Here is an 11,857-nt window from a genome sequence, read left to right as displayed (position 1 = left end):
GTTAGTATTTTATCGAAATTTAAAAAATGTTCCAATTCCACGTTTCGAAATGAACAAAATATTGCTAACATTTATTGTGCATTGTCGGCAAAAATGTTAAATAACATCGACTTATCGATTTTCTCTAGTTAACTATTAGGAACTCATTTTTTTCAATTAAAATATTAACGTAGAAAAAAATAGAAAATGTTAAATGAAGTTGATAGTTTCGCAGACATCTTTCGAGGTGGACTGCCCTATTGTCTTCTTGTTGCTTTGCCGATACTAATACTAGTTTCCCCGAGCATGGCCAGCGATTTTCAAGTAATGTCGATGACCAAATTTGATGTCAATGGTGAACAATTCGGTAAATAAGCAATATCATTTGCATGTTTGGGACAAGCTTTTCATTGTATGCTTTCATATAGGTAGCCGATCTTCTGCCATATCTCTGGAAGCGAAATCTCTCTACACATGGAGTACTGGTCGTCATTGTGTTCTTGCAAGGTAAGAATCAGTCTTTTAATTAAGAACAAGAGCAACAGTGGGCGACTGAAAGATACCCTGTAGCATGTGCTGAGTAAAGCGGCACACTTAATTAATAGAATGGTTCATAGTGCGGCTTTTTAAAATATTCACAGTTACAAAACGGTCGTTTATATAAATTAATATTAACATTATGTGTGCTCGCTTTACACACGTTTTAACAAGATCATTATCTAATCTGAGTGCACAACCCAATTAAGATACACTGTACTGATTTATTAAGGCCAACCGATGCAACACTGCCGCCATCTAGCATACATTTCGTGCCTCAACCTTCAACACTAATTAGCACTCGACCAATGAACTATGCGCCCGCATTTCATTACATGTGTATTCTGAGGGAAACTTTTAGTCGAGGGTTAGCTCGTAAAATAAATAATATCTTTTTTTCTATATTTTAGGCTTCTCGATATTTCTGTGAATGATTTGAATAAAATTCGTCAAAAGGCTGGTGGCCTTATAATTATGTTGCCTAAAGATGTCACAGCCTTAAACGATGAAGTTAAAGAACATGTTTTAATGTTGGAGCAGCAAATGCTGTCTCAAGCCATCCCAGTGCCAGTTTATTTTGCACCTTTCAACCCAAAGTTGGAAGAAATCTTGAAGGATGTGACGCACACAGCGATTGATAATAACGTTGAGAATAAAACAGCATTTGGACAAATGTTGTTACTGGTGTCGGCAAATGGTTATCATGTAACTGTTGATGGCCAAAATAGTGCGGCGAATAAAAATAGCAAAATCCCTGTGATTCAAGGTGAATTTGTGCCAAATCAATTTGTTGCCAAGCACATGGATAACTCAGGCGATGGCAATAGTTTGCCACTTATTTTAATAACAGCCAGTCTTAAGACTTTTGGTATTATAAATGTAAGTACACATTGCTCACTGTTTAAATAGAAAAATTCCCTTACTATATTACACTGTTTACAGGATTACCCTTTGAACGCTGACTCAGCTGTAACAATGGCTCTAGTTGAAATTTTCAGCAAATTACACTCAATGATTAGCATGTCGCCCAAATACCGTTTGGGATTTTTACACTCCGATTCTGGTTTATTACTCAACTTCCAGGGATCGAAGAAATGGCTGGAAATTGACGACAATAGTGTGCTACAGGTATTTCTTAAAAATGTCATTATTAATTAATTCTACATTTTCTACTGCATACTCCATTTATTGTTAAATTTTCAGAATGTTGAATTTGTATTGTGCCTAGATACGATCACACAAAGTTTGGGAGACAATCAGCCAAATGTTTTATATATGCATGTGTCAAAGCCACCCAAAGAGAAGACTTCTATCAGTAATTTCTTTAAGATTCTGAAATCGGTATCGGCCCAACATGGTGGTAACCTGACCGTTGAAGGTGTGCATAAGAAAATAAATTTGGCTGACTCGAAATTGTCATGGGAGCATGAGCGTTTTAGTATGAAACGTTTTCCGGCCTTTACATTGTCTTCGGTGAAGAACCCGTCAAGTCCTTTAAGAACGACAATGTTTAAGGATGATGAATCGCAAATCTTAACGCAGTTAATTACGTCGGCGAAAATAATTGCCGAATCTCTCGCCTGTTATATGTATAAAATAGATCCACAGTCAGATGTGTTTGACGGTCATGTGGTAAGATATATTGTATAGTATATATATATGTTATAATTTCAAAATGCTTTTTTTTATCATTTTGCTTTCAGGCTATAAATGAAAATAATATTTTGCCATATCTTGGGCTCCGATCGATCTTGCAGAATAATGATATCAAGGACGGATTTGAGAAGTATCTGAAAAACGTGAAAATCGTTTACGATAAACCAGATGCGCGGGAACCTGATTTCATGTTCTACAACGGCGTGGATGCCAAGCTAAACGTTTATAGAGTGAAGCCAGCTATATTTGATCTATTCCTTACTTTTGTCATAACCATTTATCTTTCAACCATATATTTTGCAATTCAATTCTTTCCTCGTTTTTACGATCTAGTTTCAGCAAAATTGAATTTATCAATGCGTTCCTCTAATGGCAATGCACAGAACGCCATGAAGCGAAAGTAAATAAAATCCATCATATAGTGAAATAATTTTTATAATGAAAAAAAGGCAATAGAAAGAAATGTTAAATTTATAAATAAGTCTTGTCGCGTTGAGGTCCAATATGATTGTAAAATAAATATTTTACCTTATAAAAATTTACGAGTGAAAATTGTTTTTGTGGTCATTTTATAAATGTTAGAATGTGTACTTGGATAAAATCAAAAATTTATTTTGCAGTGTACAAAAATTATAATCGTTTTGAATCGCCATTAATATTAAATTGTGAACTTTCAATTTGATTGACTTTTGTTTCGTATATGTGATCCCGATGGTAATAATCACTAATATCTCCATTCAGCGTTTCATATGGTGACTCTCGCAACAATTGTAACTCCACTACTCGGTCCGAAATTAATTTTCGCACTAATTTATCATCTGATTGAATATCGCTATCTAAATATGATGGACTCCAATTTTCCAAATTAACAACATTGAACGATTGATTGGAATTATCGATCATATCAATCCCATTTCGCTTACAAAAATCTAATATCCATGAAACAACAAAAAAGCACGCCGCGTTCATTGGAAACGCGCGAATTAATGTCGAATTCAAACCACGGAAGAAGAACATATAACCCTCACGTTCATAACTTTTCACCGCACAATCAACAAATCCATTATATTTTGCATGTTTGCCAAGAGCATCGGCTTGCAAATGGGTCTTGATCACATCGACGGGATAACACGCTAGCCAAGAAGCAACTCCAGCAAATCCTCCTGCCATCAGCGTATAGAATACACCTGGTGTTTGATTGCATTGCATTAGAAACTCATAGGAGACAAAATAACTAGAGAAGCCTAGGAATTGGAAAGAATTGGTGTTTGTTACTAATATAATTTAAAAGTACATATTTTGTTTATAGCCTACCTGGTATATCCCGAAGTATTGTTGCTGTGAATCCTTTGAAACAACCTCTAATACCTTCTGTTCGATATATGTACATAAGACAATCAATCGGTCCTTTGAATTTGTGTGAACTATCGATATGATTTGCAAGTTGAAGTCGTGTTTTTGCCAATTCCATTGGTGCACATACGATACTTTGCACAAGTCCACCGGCAGCACCAGCCCAAAAGTGTGAGGCTAGTGAGTTCGGATTATCCGATAATCGCTGCACGTTGCCGTAAACGCCAAACACAATTGCATTAACTAAACCGATTCCCATCATTGGACTCGAAATACCACGGTATAAACCACGAATATTATCGGACAATAATATTGATTTCATGCAATGAAATGTTCCCCTATATTTCGGATTATTCGGATTATCAGTCTGTAAGTGCACTTTAACTGTGTCAAACGGGTGGCCAACGAGAACTCCCGCTGCACCTGCGAAATAAAAACAAAATAAATTAGCGATTATCAATTGATCAGTTGTGCTCCGGTTATTAAGTCATAATTTCGCTATTTCAATTGACCCGCTGAAAGTTTAAAATGTTCTCGATATGTTTCATTTTCCATCGTTTCTTAATAACAAATGTATAATTTGGTTTATCATAGACTTGTTTTAACCAATTATAGTTATTTTATTGGATAAAAAAAATCAAAATATTTATTTTGTTAAAGCCTCACCAAAGCACGACTGGCTGCACTACAAATAATGAAAGGTTTTAAAGTACAAACATATCATTCAAATAATCTCTCAAAGTAAATTAAATTTAATACTTTATTTAATAATAAGTTAATTATTAAATACATACGCAAATAAAATATTACCTCCGAAAAGACCAGCAATAAAGTCCATTTTTAATTATAAGGTCAGAATATTTTGAGCCGATGTGGTCGCTTGGCGAATACTAAAATTAAGCGCTGCAAATAATTTTGAAAGTAAATTTTGCAGTTCAATCACCAACACCTTGATATGAAATTATATTTAATTGGCAACTAGTCAAATGTAAAATGATGAAAGCTATTTATAATATTAAGTAGCATTATAAAGAAACATAACATTTACAAGCACGCTTACTCATTTAAAAAATAAGATAGCATATGATTAAAATATTGGAATTTTTAATATATAATTGTCTTACCTGACGAACTATCTCATGTTGATGCCAACACTTTAATTATTTCTGAAATTGCCAAAATACCATTATCAGTAATTATAATTTTAAAAAAATTTACAAAATAAATTTTCATCGATGATTGGAGCAAACTAGGTTACTCAATCAATTTTACATCTCATCAGAGTGTTTTAATCTACGCTAATCCAGAATTTTTTCATCATATTCCGCGTTTTATTTCAAATCCAAATGCTGTTTTTAATATATTAAATTAAATACTTATATGTCAACCGGAACGTACAAAATTTGGCGGGTTTTTGATTTACAAGTTTCGCATAGGTCACGAACAGAGCGGATACATCCGTGTATTTTTGAAAATTTCACGTATTCGAAATAATATACATATATTATGAACTGAAGCCCTTTTGAAAATCAAATTTAGCTTATAGTTTATACAAAACTTCGACGTTCAAGCGCACACGTTGAAAACACACTTAATCTTTTGAATTAATATAAAAAAATCAACAATAACGCGAATTCGATGTAGTAATATGCCAAATAATTGTGAATTAAACCGTGCAGTAAACCCGTACTTTTTCGCTCATTTGAAGAGGACTGAGCTGTTATCAATTGAAAAAGCTTGACATTAACGCAAGCCGAATCCATGATTAGAAAGAGCATCAGGGGTCATTTGTTTGATGTGATCTACGAATTAACCCGTAGGCGCCTAAAATCGAAAATACTTTGTTTATAAATTCCGCTATTTGTCAAAGTAATCTTTACTGATATGACTATTATAATCAACAGTTCTATGTCGTAAGAACTAAACTTACAATTTTGTTAGATATTTTTAGAATATATAATTAATAATAAAATCTACGCTTAATAGGTGAACGTAGCTTCTGTAATATTAGAATTTAAATGAAAGTGTTTGCATTTAATTAAGCCATTTTCCATAAAACAAAATATGTTTGTAAATATTATATATTGCTAAATAACTATTTAAACTAATAATATAATTAAAAAATAATAATGCCATTTTAATATACATAATAATAGAATAATTTTTAAATATTTTTTTTTTAGAAAGTTTTTTAATCTGAAAGAGTATTTATGCACCGGTGTGCTGAACACCTTTATTTCTTCCAACGATAGTTTTTAATTTAAAGCAACTCGATAATGGTGTTATCGATAGCATATCAATTGACTGCCATCACTACGCTACAGAAATCATTTAGCAACAAACATTTATTTATCAAAATGATACAACATTCACTTGAAGATTTACAAACAATACTTCAACTCGACAGGTATGTCGCATAGGCTTTCCTATTTACGGAAATTCAATTATATGTTGCCCGTTTCAGTCGATACTATGGATTTCTGGACTTGTCAGATCCCAAAAATTCGGAAATTAAGGAGCTCATTCAGCGAACGATTACAGCATTACAAGATGAAGTCGCCCATTCTCACTCGCATTCAATGCAAATGACTAAACTCGATGCAAAATCACAACCCATCAAAAGCGACCTGCCAACAAGCGATGTCGAGCATATTAAGGAAAACTCTTGCAATGCACAACATAAGAATAATGATTTCAAAAGTGGATCCTCAAATGAAACACCTGTATCAGCAAGCCATTCAACAACATCCATTGGAGAAGTTGACGTAAACACATACTGCAAGCTTGGGCACCTACATCTGCTGATGTATGAATACTCGGAAGGTAAGGAACATTCTTATAGGAAAATTACCTATAATGTTAATACTGGAAGTATTTCCTTTCTTATTGCCCTTTTGGTTAGGGAATAGATAGATCGATCAATCGTTTTTATTATTTATTAAACTCTGACAATTTACATATTTACTTTAATACAACTTATGATATAACATTATTTTTCAGCTTTGTCGGCATATCAAAAATATATGCGATTAAGTGCGAAATATTGGGAGAATCATGCGTTTCTATACGGTATAGGTATCGTTTATTTTGAGTTTCGCTGTTTTAAATGGTAAGTGATTTTATGAAAAAATTCTTTTATAGTTTAAGTAAGCCAATCGTGAAAGTTAGGAAAGAAAGGTCTCGTATATCCCAATCTATGTGCTCTTTCTTTATGCCTATATAAATACAGAGATTTCAGATTTTGAAAGTTACCACAAAACTAATTATTCTTTGAAATATATATTTTATAATCTCCAAATTAATCATGTTTCTTTGTTGTTTTGGTCACACTTTCTTTACGACAACAGTTAACACTATCTTTAAAAGATATTGTTGAAGGTTGTTTTTTTATTTGTCAAGAGTTTCTCATCAATCAAAATACTTAGAAATGCTATGCTTAAGGTAGTTTATTTAAGAATAGCTTTGAAAGAATCCTGCAGTAGTAAGATTATAAGATGTTCCATTTCCAATATGGTCCTACTTGCGTCGCTCAATGTTGTGCCGTTTTTCATTGTAAAAAAATCAAGGAATTTATCGCATGTAAAATATCGATATTTTTATTGATTTTATTCCATCCCTACTTAGTAAATTAAACAAGGAAATTGTAAATGTGTATCGACTGAGTGATTTTTTTTAGAATAATATAAATAAAACACTGCCAACTAATGAATGGGACATCTGTTTAAATTTAGTACAAATTAAATTTTAACTTTACAAACACATAAATCGAAAATAAGTAAGGTTCTAATACTTTTCTACCATTCTATTGTTGATGTGCCCAATTCTTGTTTATACTCTTACATATACGTATGCGTGTATGTATGTGTGCATGTAAGTGCACTTTTGTTCGAGAAAGCGAAAATGTCTGCAATACTTCATGACTACAACTTTCAATATTTAAAGTATTTTTCATGATATTGATGAGTATATTGGCAATTTATCGACAGTGATCAGAAATTTAATGCAATTTATAATTGCTTCGTATTCGAACTGCATTATATGTGCATACATGTAGTTGTGAGTGCATACAAGGGTATGTATGTATGTGTCTGTTAAAATTGAATTGCACACAACAACAAAAATACTAGTGATCGTCTTATTACAAAACACAATTGGTAACCACATGTGCATATTTTTATAATGTGTGCATATGCGCTTGCATGTGTGTGCATGTAAAAGGAGCTGTTTCTACCATCTATGCGTGTATATGTATGTGTGCATTCTTTATAGAACGTTGCGCTTTGACCAATAGTTTTGAAGTTACACTATATTGCCTTTTTTGTGCAGCTCCCATTTGTAAAATGGTTCATCGTGTCGGAATAATCCTTACAATGTGTATTTTATATTAATTTGCAGGTCTATAAAATCGCTTCAGGAACTTTTATACTTGAATCCACATTTTACATGTGCAAATGAAGCCCATTTACGTCTAGGACTGATGCTAAAAGCTAATGGCGAATTTCGTACTGCCCTTAAGCACTTGCAGCTAGCGTTGATTGATACATCGCCATCCACGTTTACCGATCTACAAGGTAAAATTTGCACTGAACTAGTGTAAAATTCTAATTAACCTTTTTTTTCGATATAGTGAAATTTCAAATAGCTCATCTATATGAAGTGCAAAATAAGCATAAAGCCGCCAAGGAGTCATATGAATTTATATTAAATAATAAAAATGTGTCGTTGGATCTTAAAGCAGATATATACAGACAACTAGGTAAAATACCAAATTTTCTATTTGATCTTTTATTTTACATCTTGAATCTATTGCAATTTGCCTTTCAGGATGGATGTATCATTGTGTCGAATGCCTAGGCGAAAAAAAGGAACGTGAATCAAATGCATTGCTATTTTTACAAAAATCCATCGAAGCCGATCCAAAGTGCGGACAATCATTATATTTATTAGGAAGATGTTATGCCGGTGTTAATAAAGTTCATGATGCATTTTTAGCATATCGCAACTCTGTGGAAAAAAGTGAAGGGAATGCTGATACTTGGTGCTCAATCGGGTAGGAATATCAAATTCTATATATTTATACCTTATCTATTACTTATGATTATCATTTGTTTAGTGTATTATACCAGCAACAAAACCAACCAACCGATGCCCTACAAGCCTATATATGCGCAGTTCAGCTTGATAAAGAGCACAGATCTGCATGGACGAATTTAGGTATTCTATATGAAAGTTGTGGACAATTAAGAGATGCCTATGCTTGTTACTCGAATGCCATTAAACGTATAGCAAACAAGGTAAGTTAAAGATGTTTCTGGTTTCTGGTTCTAAGAAAGGGTTTATTAACCGCACTTAATATTTACCAAGTAATAGTAACCCCAAAAGATTGACTTTATTAATTTAAATTATTTTATTTATTTATTTTTGTAGAAAATAGGCAATGCCCAAGAAGGAAATAAAACTTTATATGCAAAAAGCAGCACGAATGGACTGACAAAAGGTCTAGCGCAACGTGTGAAATTTTTAGAATCCCAGCTTAGCCAAGCACCACTGCCCAGTATAACTTCAAAGCGAAGGCAGCTTTGTTCTATTGAAGAAGCTTGGAACCTGCCAATATCATTAGAAATTAATTCACGTCAGCAACAGCAGCAAACCATTCAAATGCAGCAAAGACAGTTTGGCAAGAATCCATCTGTACAGGTAACATTTCCATAGCATTATATTTAATATTTTAAGCTCGGCATACATAAATGACATTATTTACTTACATAGGGACCTCCACCACCCTACCCTCACAGTCACGGGAATACAGGTAATCCCATACCTGCTAAAAGGGTCAAGGAGGATACCGAGCACACTGCCAGAAACCGAACGGATGCCACACCGAATTCATCACAACAGCAACATCAAATGAACTCTGCTCAGTTTTTACAGCAGCCGTTAAATCGACAGTCTATTAAGACAAGCTCGTCACCAGGTCCAGCATCGAGCGCAACAAGTGCAGCAAACGAAGCAATATCCGAGAGAACAAACTCACAATCGTATGGTTCAGAAATAATCTCAAGTGATAACATCAAAGAGGATAATGATGCCAATGATTTTGAATTGACTGAACAAAAATTACAAATTCGCTGTCCAAATATATCAACGAAATTAGCTGAAGACGATGCCCTTAATAACTATAATGGTACAAATGTCGCAATTAAGTACGAGAGTTTAACACACTTCAATGATGATACTCAAACTAACTTTAAAGATCAAAAGCCCAAAGTCGAATATGATAATGATCAAGAATCATTGCCAACATTTAATATACAAATGGATTCAAAGCAATTGTGGGCAGCGGTAAAGCAATTATCCGTGGATGAGCCACCAATTAACTTTTCAATAACTACAAAAAATACACCTCCCCCATCGCCACCGGATTGTCCGCCACAAAGACTCACTCGAGATCAACTTTTAACCCCAACGCCTTCGGTGCACTTGGAAAACAAAAAGAATGCGTTTAGTCCACAGTTGCAGGAGTTCTGTCTAAAACATCCCATTGCCGTTGTCAGAGGTCTTGCTGGTGCTCTAAAGCTCGACCTGGGACTCTTTTCAACGAAAACATTGGTGGAGGCTAATCCAGATCACAGTGTGGAAGTTAGAACGCAAGTCAATCAGTCACCCGATGAAAATTGGGATGTATCTCAAGCAAAGAGAGTTTGGGCCTGTATATCACATCGATCTCACACAACCATAGCGAAATATGCACAGTATCAGGCGTCCAGTTTTCAAGATAGCCTCAAGGTAAATATGACATTTAATTAAAGAGGATACATTAACTAAACCATTACAATTTTGACGCAGGATGAAGGCGATAAAGGCTCTGCCGGCTCTCAAGTCATGTCGGATTCAGATTCCAAAGATTCGGTTTCAAATTCAAATATTAATTTAAGACGCAAACGCCAAAAGAATGGCAGTAAAATGCTAAGGTACATTTTTATATTTAAACTTATTTAAATTATTTTATTATTATCGCCTTTCTTTTAATATAATATAATAACAAAATTAATTCTAGATTTGGAACCAATGTCGATTTATCAGATGAGAGGAAATGGAAACCTCAGCTTAGCGAATTACAAAAGCTGCCGGCGTTTGCTCGAGTGATTTCAGCTGCCAATATGCTCTCCCATGTGGGTCATGTAATTTTAGGAATGAATACCGTGCAATTATATATGAAAGTGCCAGGAAGTCGAACACCTGGTCACCAAGAGAACAACAATTTTTGCTCAATTAATATAAACATTGGACCAGGCGATTGTGAATGGTTTGCTGTACCCGATTCTTATTGGGGCGGCATTCATAATCTGTGCGAAAAGAATAACATAAGTTATCTGCATGGTTCATGGTGGCCGGTCTTGGAAGACTTATATAAAGAAAATATACCAGTATATCGGTTTATTCAAAAACCTGGAGACCTAGTTTGGGTGAATGCCGGGTAAGTTAAAGCGATTTAGATTTATAATTGTATATATAAATGCAATATTTTCATTATTCTTTTTTCAGTTGTGTTCATTGGGTACAATCCGTTGGATGGTGCAACAATATCGCCTGGAATGTTGGACCATTAACAGCTCGTCAGTATTCACTTGCTATTGAACGATACGAGTGGAACAAGCTGCAAAGCTTTAAAAGTATTGTTCCCATGGTACATTTGAGCTGGAACTTGGCCAGAAATATCAAAGTGTCGGATGTTAAACTGTTCGAGTTAATCAAGTAAATATTATAGCTTTTAACATCTCATACAAGATATAGCTATTTATTACATTTCATTTGTTATCTTTGCAGAATGTGCTTATTGCAATCGTTAAAAAATGTTTTTCATATACAAGAATATGTAAAATCCAAAGGAGTCGAAGTTCGTTTCAATGGCCGTGGAAAAAACGAAGCTTCCCACTATTGTGGGCAATGTGAAGTGAGTTCTACAATTGTAAAATACATTTTAATATATATGTATATTTATATATCTACGCTTTATTTATAGGTTGAGGTTTTCAACGTATTGTTCATTCGAGAACAGGAGAAAAGGCATGTGGTCCATTGCCTGCCATGCTCCCTAAAGCTATCACCATCGCTGCAAGGAATTGTGTGTCTAGAGGAGTACCGTCTGTCCGAGCTGCAGCAAGTGTACGATTCATTTACATTATATAGAACACAAGGACTGGGGCAAGCACATTAAGAAATATATATATATATAGTATACACATAAATTATACACATTATAACTGAAATTATATTTTAATACCTTTTATTATTATATATTGTACGTTTTTTAAACTATACCGAAGAGGAA

General features: G+C 34.0%; 3 protein-coding genes across 6 annotated transcripts; 2 read left to right on the top strand and 1 right to left on the bottom strand.

Annotated features, from left to right (window-relative positions):
* Window positions 1-96: 96 nt before the first annotated feature.
* LOC133835374 (BOS complex subunit ncln) lies at window positions 97-2,714 on the top strand. Its single transcript, XM_062265399.1, has 6 exons — window positions 97-346; window positions 408-486; window positions 927-1,395; window positions 1,459-1,644; window positions 1,720-2,148; window positions 2,220-2,714. The coding sequence occupies exons 1-6, from the start codon at window positions 187-189 to the stop codon at window positions 2,574-2,576; spliced, it is 1,680 nt and encodes a 559-aa protein (XP_062121383.1). The 5' UTR covers window positions 97-186; the 3' UTR covers window positions 2,577-2,714.
* Window positions 2,715-2,763: 49 nt separating this feature from the next.
* On the bottom strand, window positions 2,764-5,119 carry LOC133835375 (mitochondrial basic amino acids transporter). Of its 3 annotated transcripts, XM_062265402.1 has the most exons (5): window positions 4,924-5,119; window positions 4,650-4,691; window positions 4,336-4,428; window positions 3,487-3,948; window positions 2,764-3,416 (listed from the first exon to the last, which is right to left on the bottom strand). In XM_062265402.1, exons 3-5 carry the CDS (start codon window positions 4,361-4,363, stop codon window positions 2,803-2,805), a joined length of 1,104 nt encoding a protein of 367 aa, XP_062121386.1. In that variant the 5' UTR covers window positions 4,364-4,428; window positions 4,650-4,691; window positions 4,924-5,119; the 3' UTR covers window positions 2,764-2,802. The 3 variants fall into 3 exon arrangements, with proteins under 3 accessions (XP_062121386.1, XP_062121384.1, XP_062121385.1); XM_062265400.1 differs by lacking the exon at window positions 4,924-5,119 and having other exon boundaries at window positions 4,650-4,788; XM_062265401.1 differs by lacking the exons at window positions 4,650-4,691; window positions 4,924-5,119 and having other exon boundaries at window positions 4,336-4,509.
* Window positions 5,120-5,794: 675 nt separating this feature from the next.
* LOC133848600 (lysine-specific demethylase 6A) lies at window positions 5,795-11,844 on the top strand. Of its 2 annotated transcripts, XM_062284271.1 has the most exons (14): window positions 5,795-5,932; window positions 5,990-6,348; window positions 6,526-6,634; window positions 7,921-8,096; window positions 8,153-8,281; window positions 8,350-8,575; window positions 8,639-8,819; window positions 8,953-9,222; window positions 9,295-10,311; window positions 10,372-10,496; window positions 10,583-11,002; window positions 11,071-11,280; window positions 11,353-11,479; window positions 11,549-11,844. In XM_062284271.1, the coding sequence occupies exons 1-14, from the start codon at window positions 5,802-5,804 to the stop codon at window positions 11,741-11,743; spliced, it is 3,675 nt and encodes a 1,224-aa protein (XP_062140255.1). In that variant the 5' UTR covers window positions 5,795-5,801; the 3' UTR covers window positions 11,744-11,844. The 2 variants fall into 2 exon arrangements, with proteins under 2 accessions (XP_062140255.1, XP_062140332.1); XM_062284348.1 differs by lacking the exons at window positions 5,795-5,932; window positions 5,990-6,348; window positions 6,526-6,634 and adding an exon at window positions 7,143-7,300.
* The last annotated feature ends 13 nt before the right edge of the window (window positions 11,845-11,857 follow it).

Source organism: Drosophila sulfurigaster, chromosome 2L (assembly GCF_023558435.1).
Source record: "Drosophila sulfurigaster albostrigata strain 15112-1811.04 chromosome 2L, ASM2355843v2, whole genome shotgun sequence".
Taxonomy (NCBI): Eukaryota; Metazoa; Arthropoda; class Insecta; order Diptera; family Drosophilidae; genus Drosophila; species Drosophila sulfurigaster.
Note: the sequence above shows the minus strand (reverse complement) of the source record. Positions and strands in the feature narration are given on the sequence as shown.

Bases quoted from the DNA above. Each gene is read 5' to 3' on its own strand.
- LOC133835374 (XM_062265399.1), top strand. From the start codon at position 187: ATGTTAAATGAAGTTGATAGTTTCGCAGACATCTTTCGAGGTGGACTG. The intron at 347-407 runs GTAAATAAGCAA...GCTTTCATATAG, and splicing joins TGTCAATGGTGAACAATTCG to GTAGCCGATCTTCTGCCATA. The intron at 1,396-1,458 runs GTAAGTACACAT...CACTGTTTACAG, and splicing joins AGACTTTTGGTATTATAAAT to GATTACCCTTTGAACGCTGA.
- LOC133835375 (XM_062265402.1), bottom strand. From the start codon at position 4,363: ATGGACTTTATTGCTGGTCTTTTCGGAG. The intron at 3,949-4,335 runs GTAATATTTTAT...TTTATTTCGCAG, and splicing joins TATTGCTGGTCTTTTCGGAG to GTGCAGCGGGAGTTCTCGTT. The intron at 3,417-3,486 runs GTAGGCTATAAA...TCCAATTCCTAG, and splicing joins AATACTTCGGGATATACCAG to GCTTCTCTAGTTATTTTGTC.
- LOC133848600 (XM_062284271.1), top strand. From the start codon at position 5,802: ATGGTGTTATCGATAGCATATCAATTGACTGCCATCACTACGCTACAG. The intron at 8,097-8,152 runs GTAAAATTTGCA...TTTTCGATATAG, and splicing joins CACGTTTACCGATCTACAAG to TGAAATTTCAAATAGCTCAT. The intron at 8,576-8,638 runs GTAGGAATATCA...TCATTTGTTTAG, and splicing joins GATACTTGGTGCTCAATCGG to TGTATTATACCAGCAACAAA.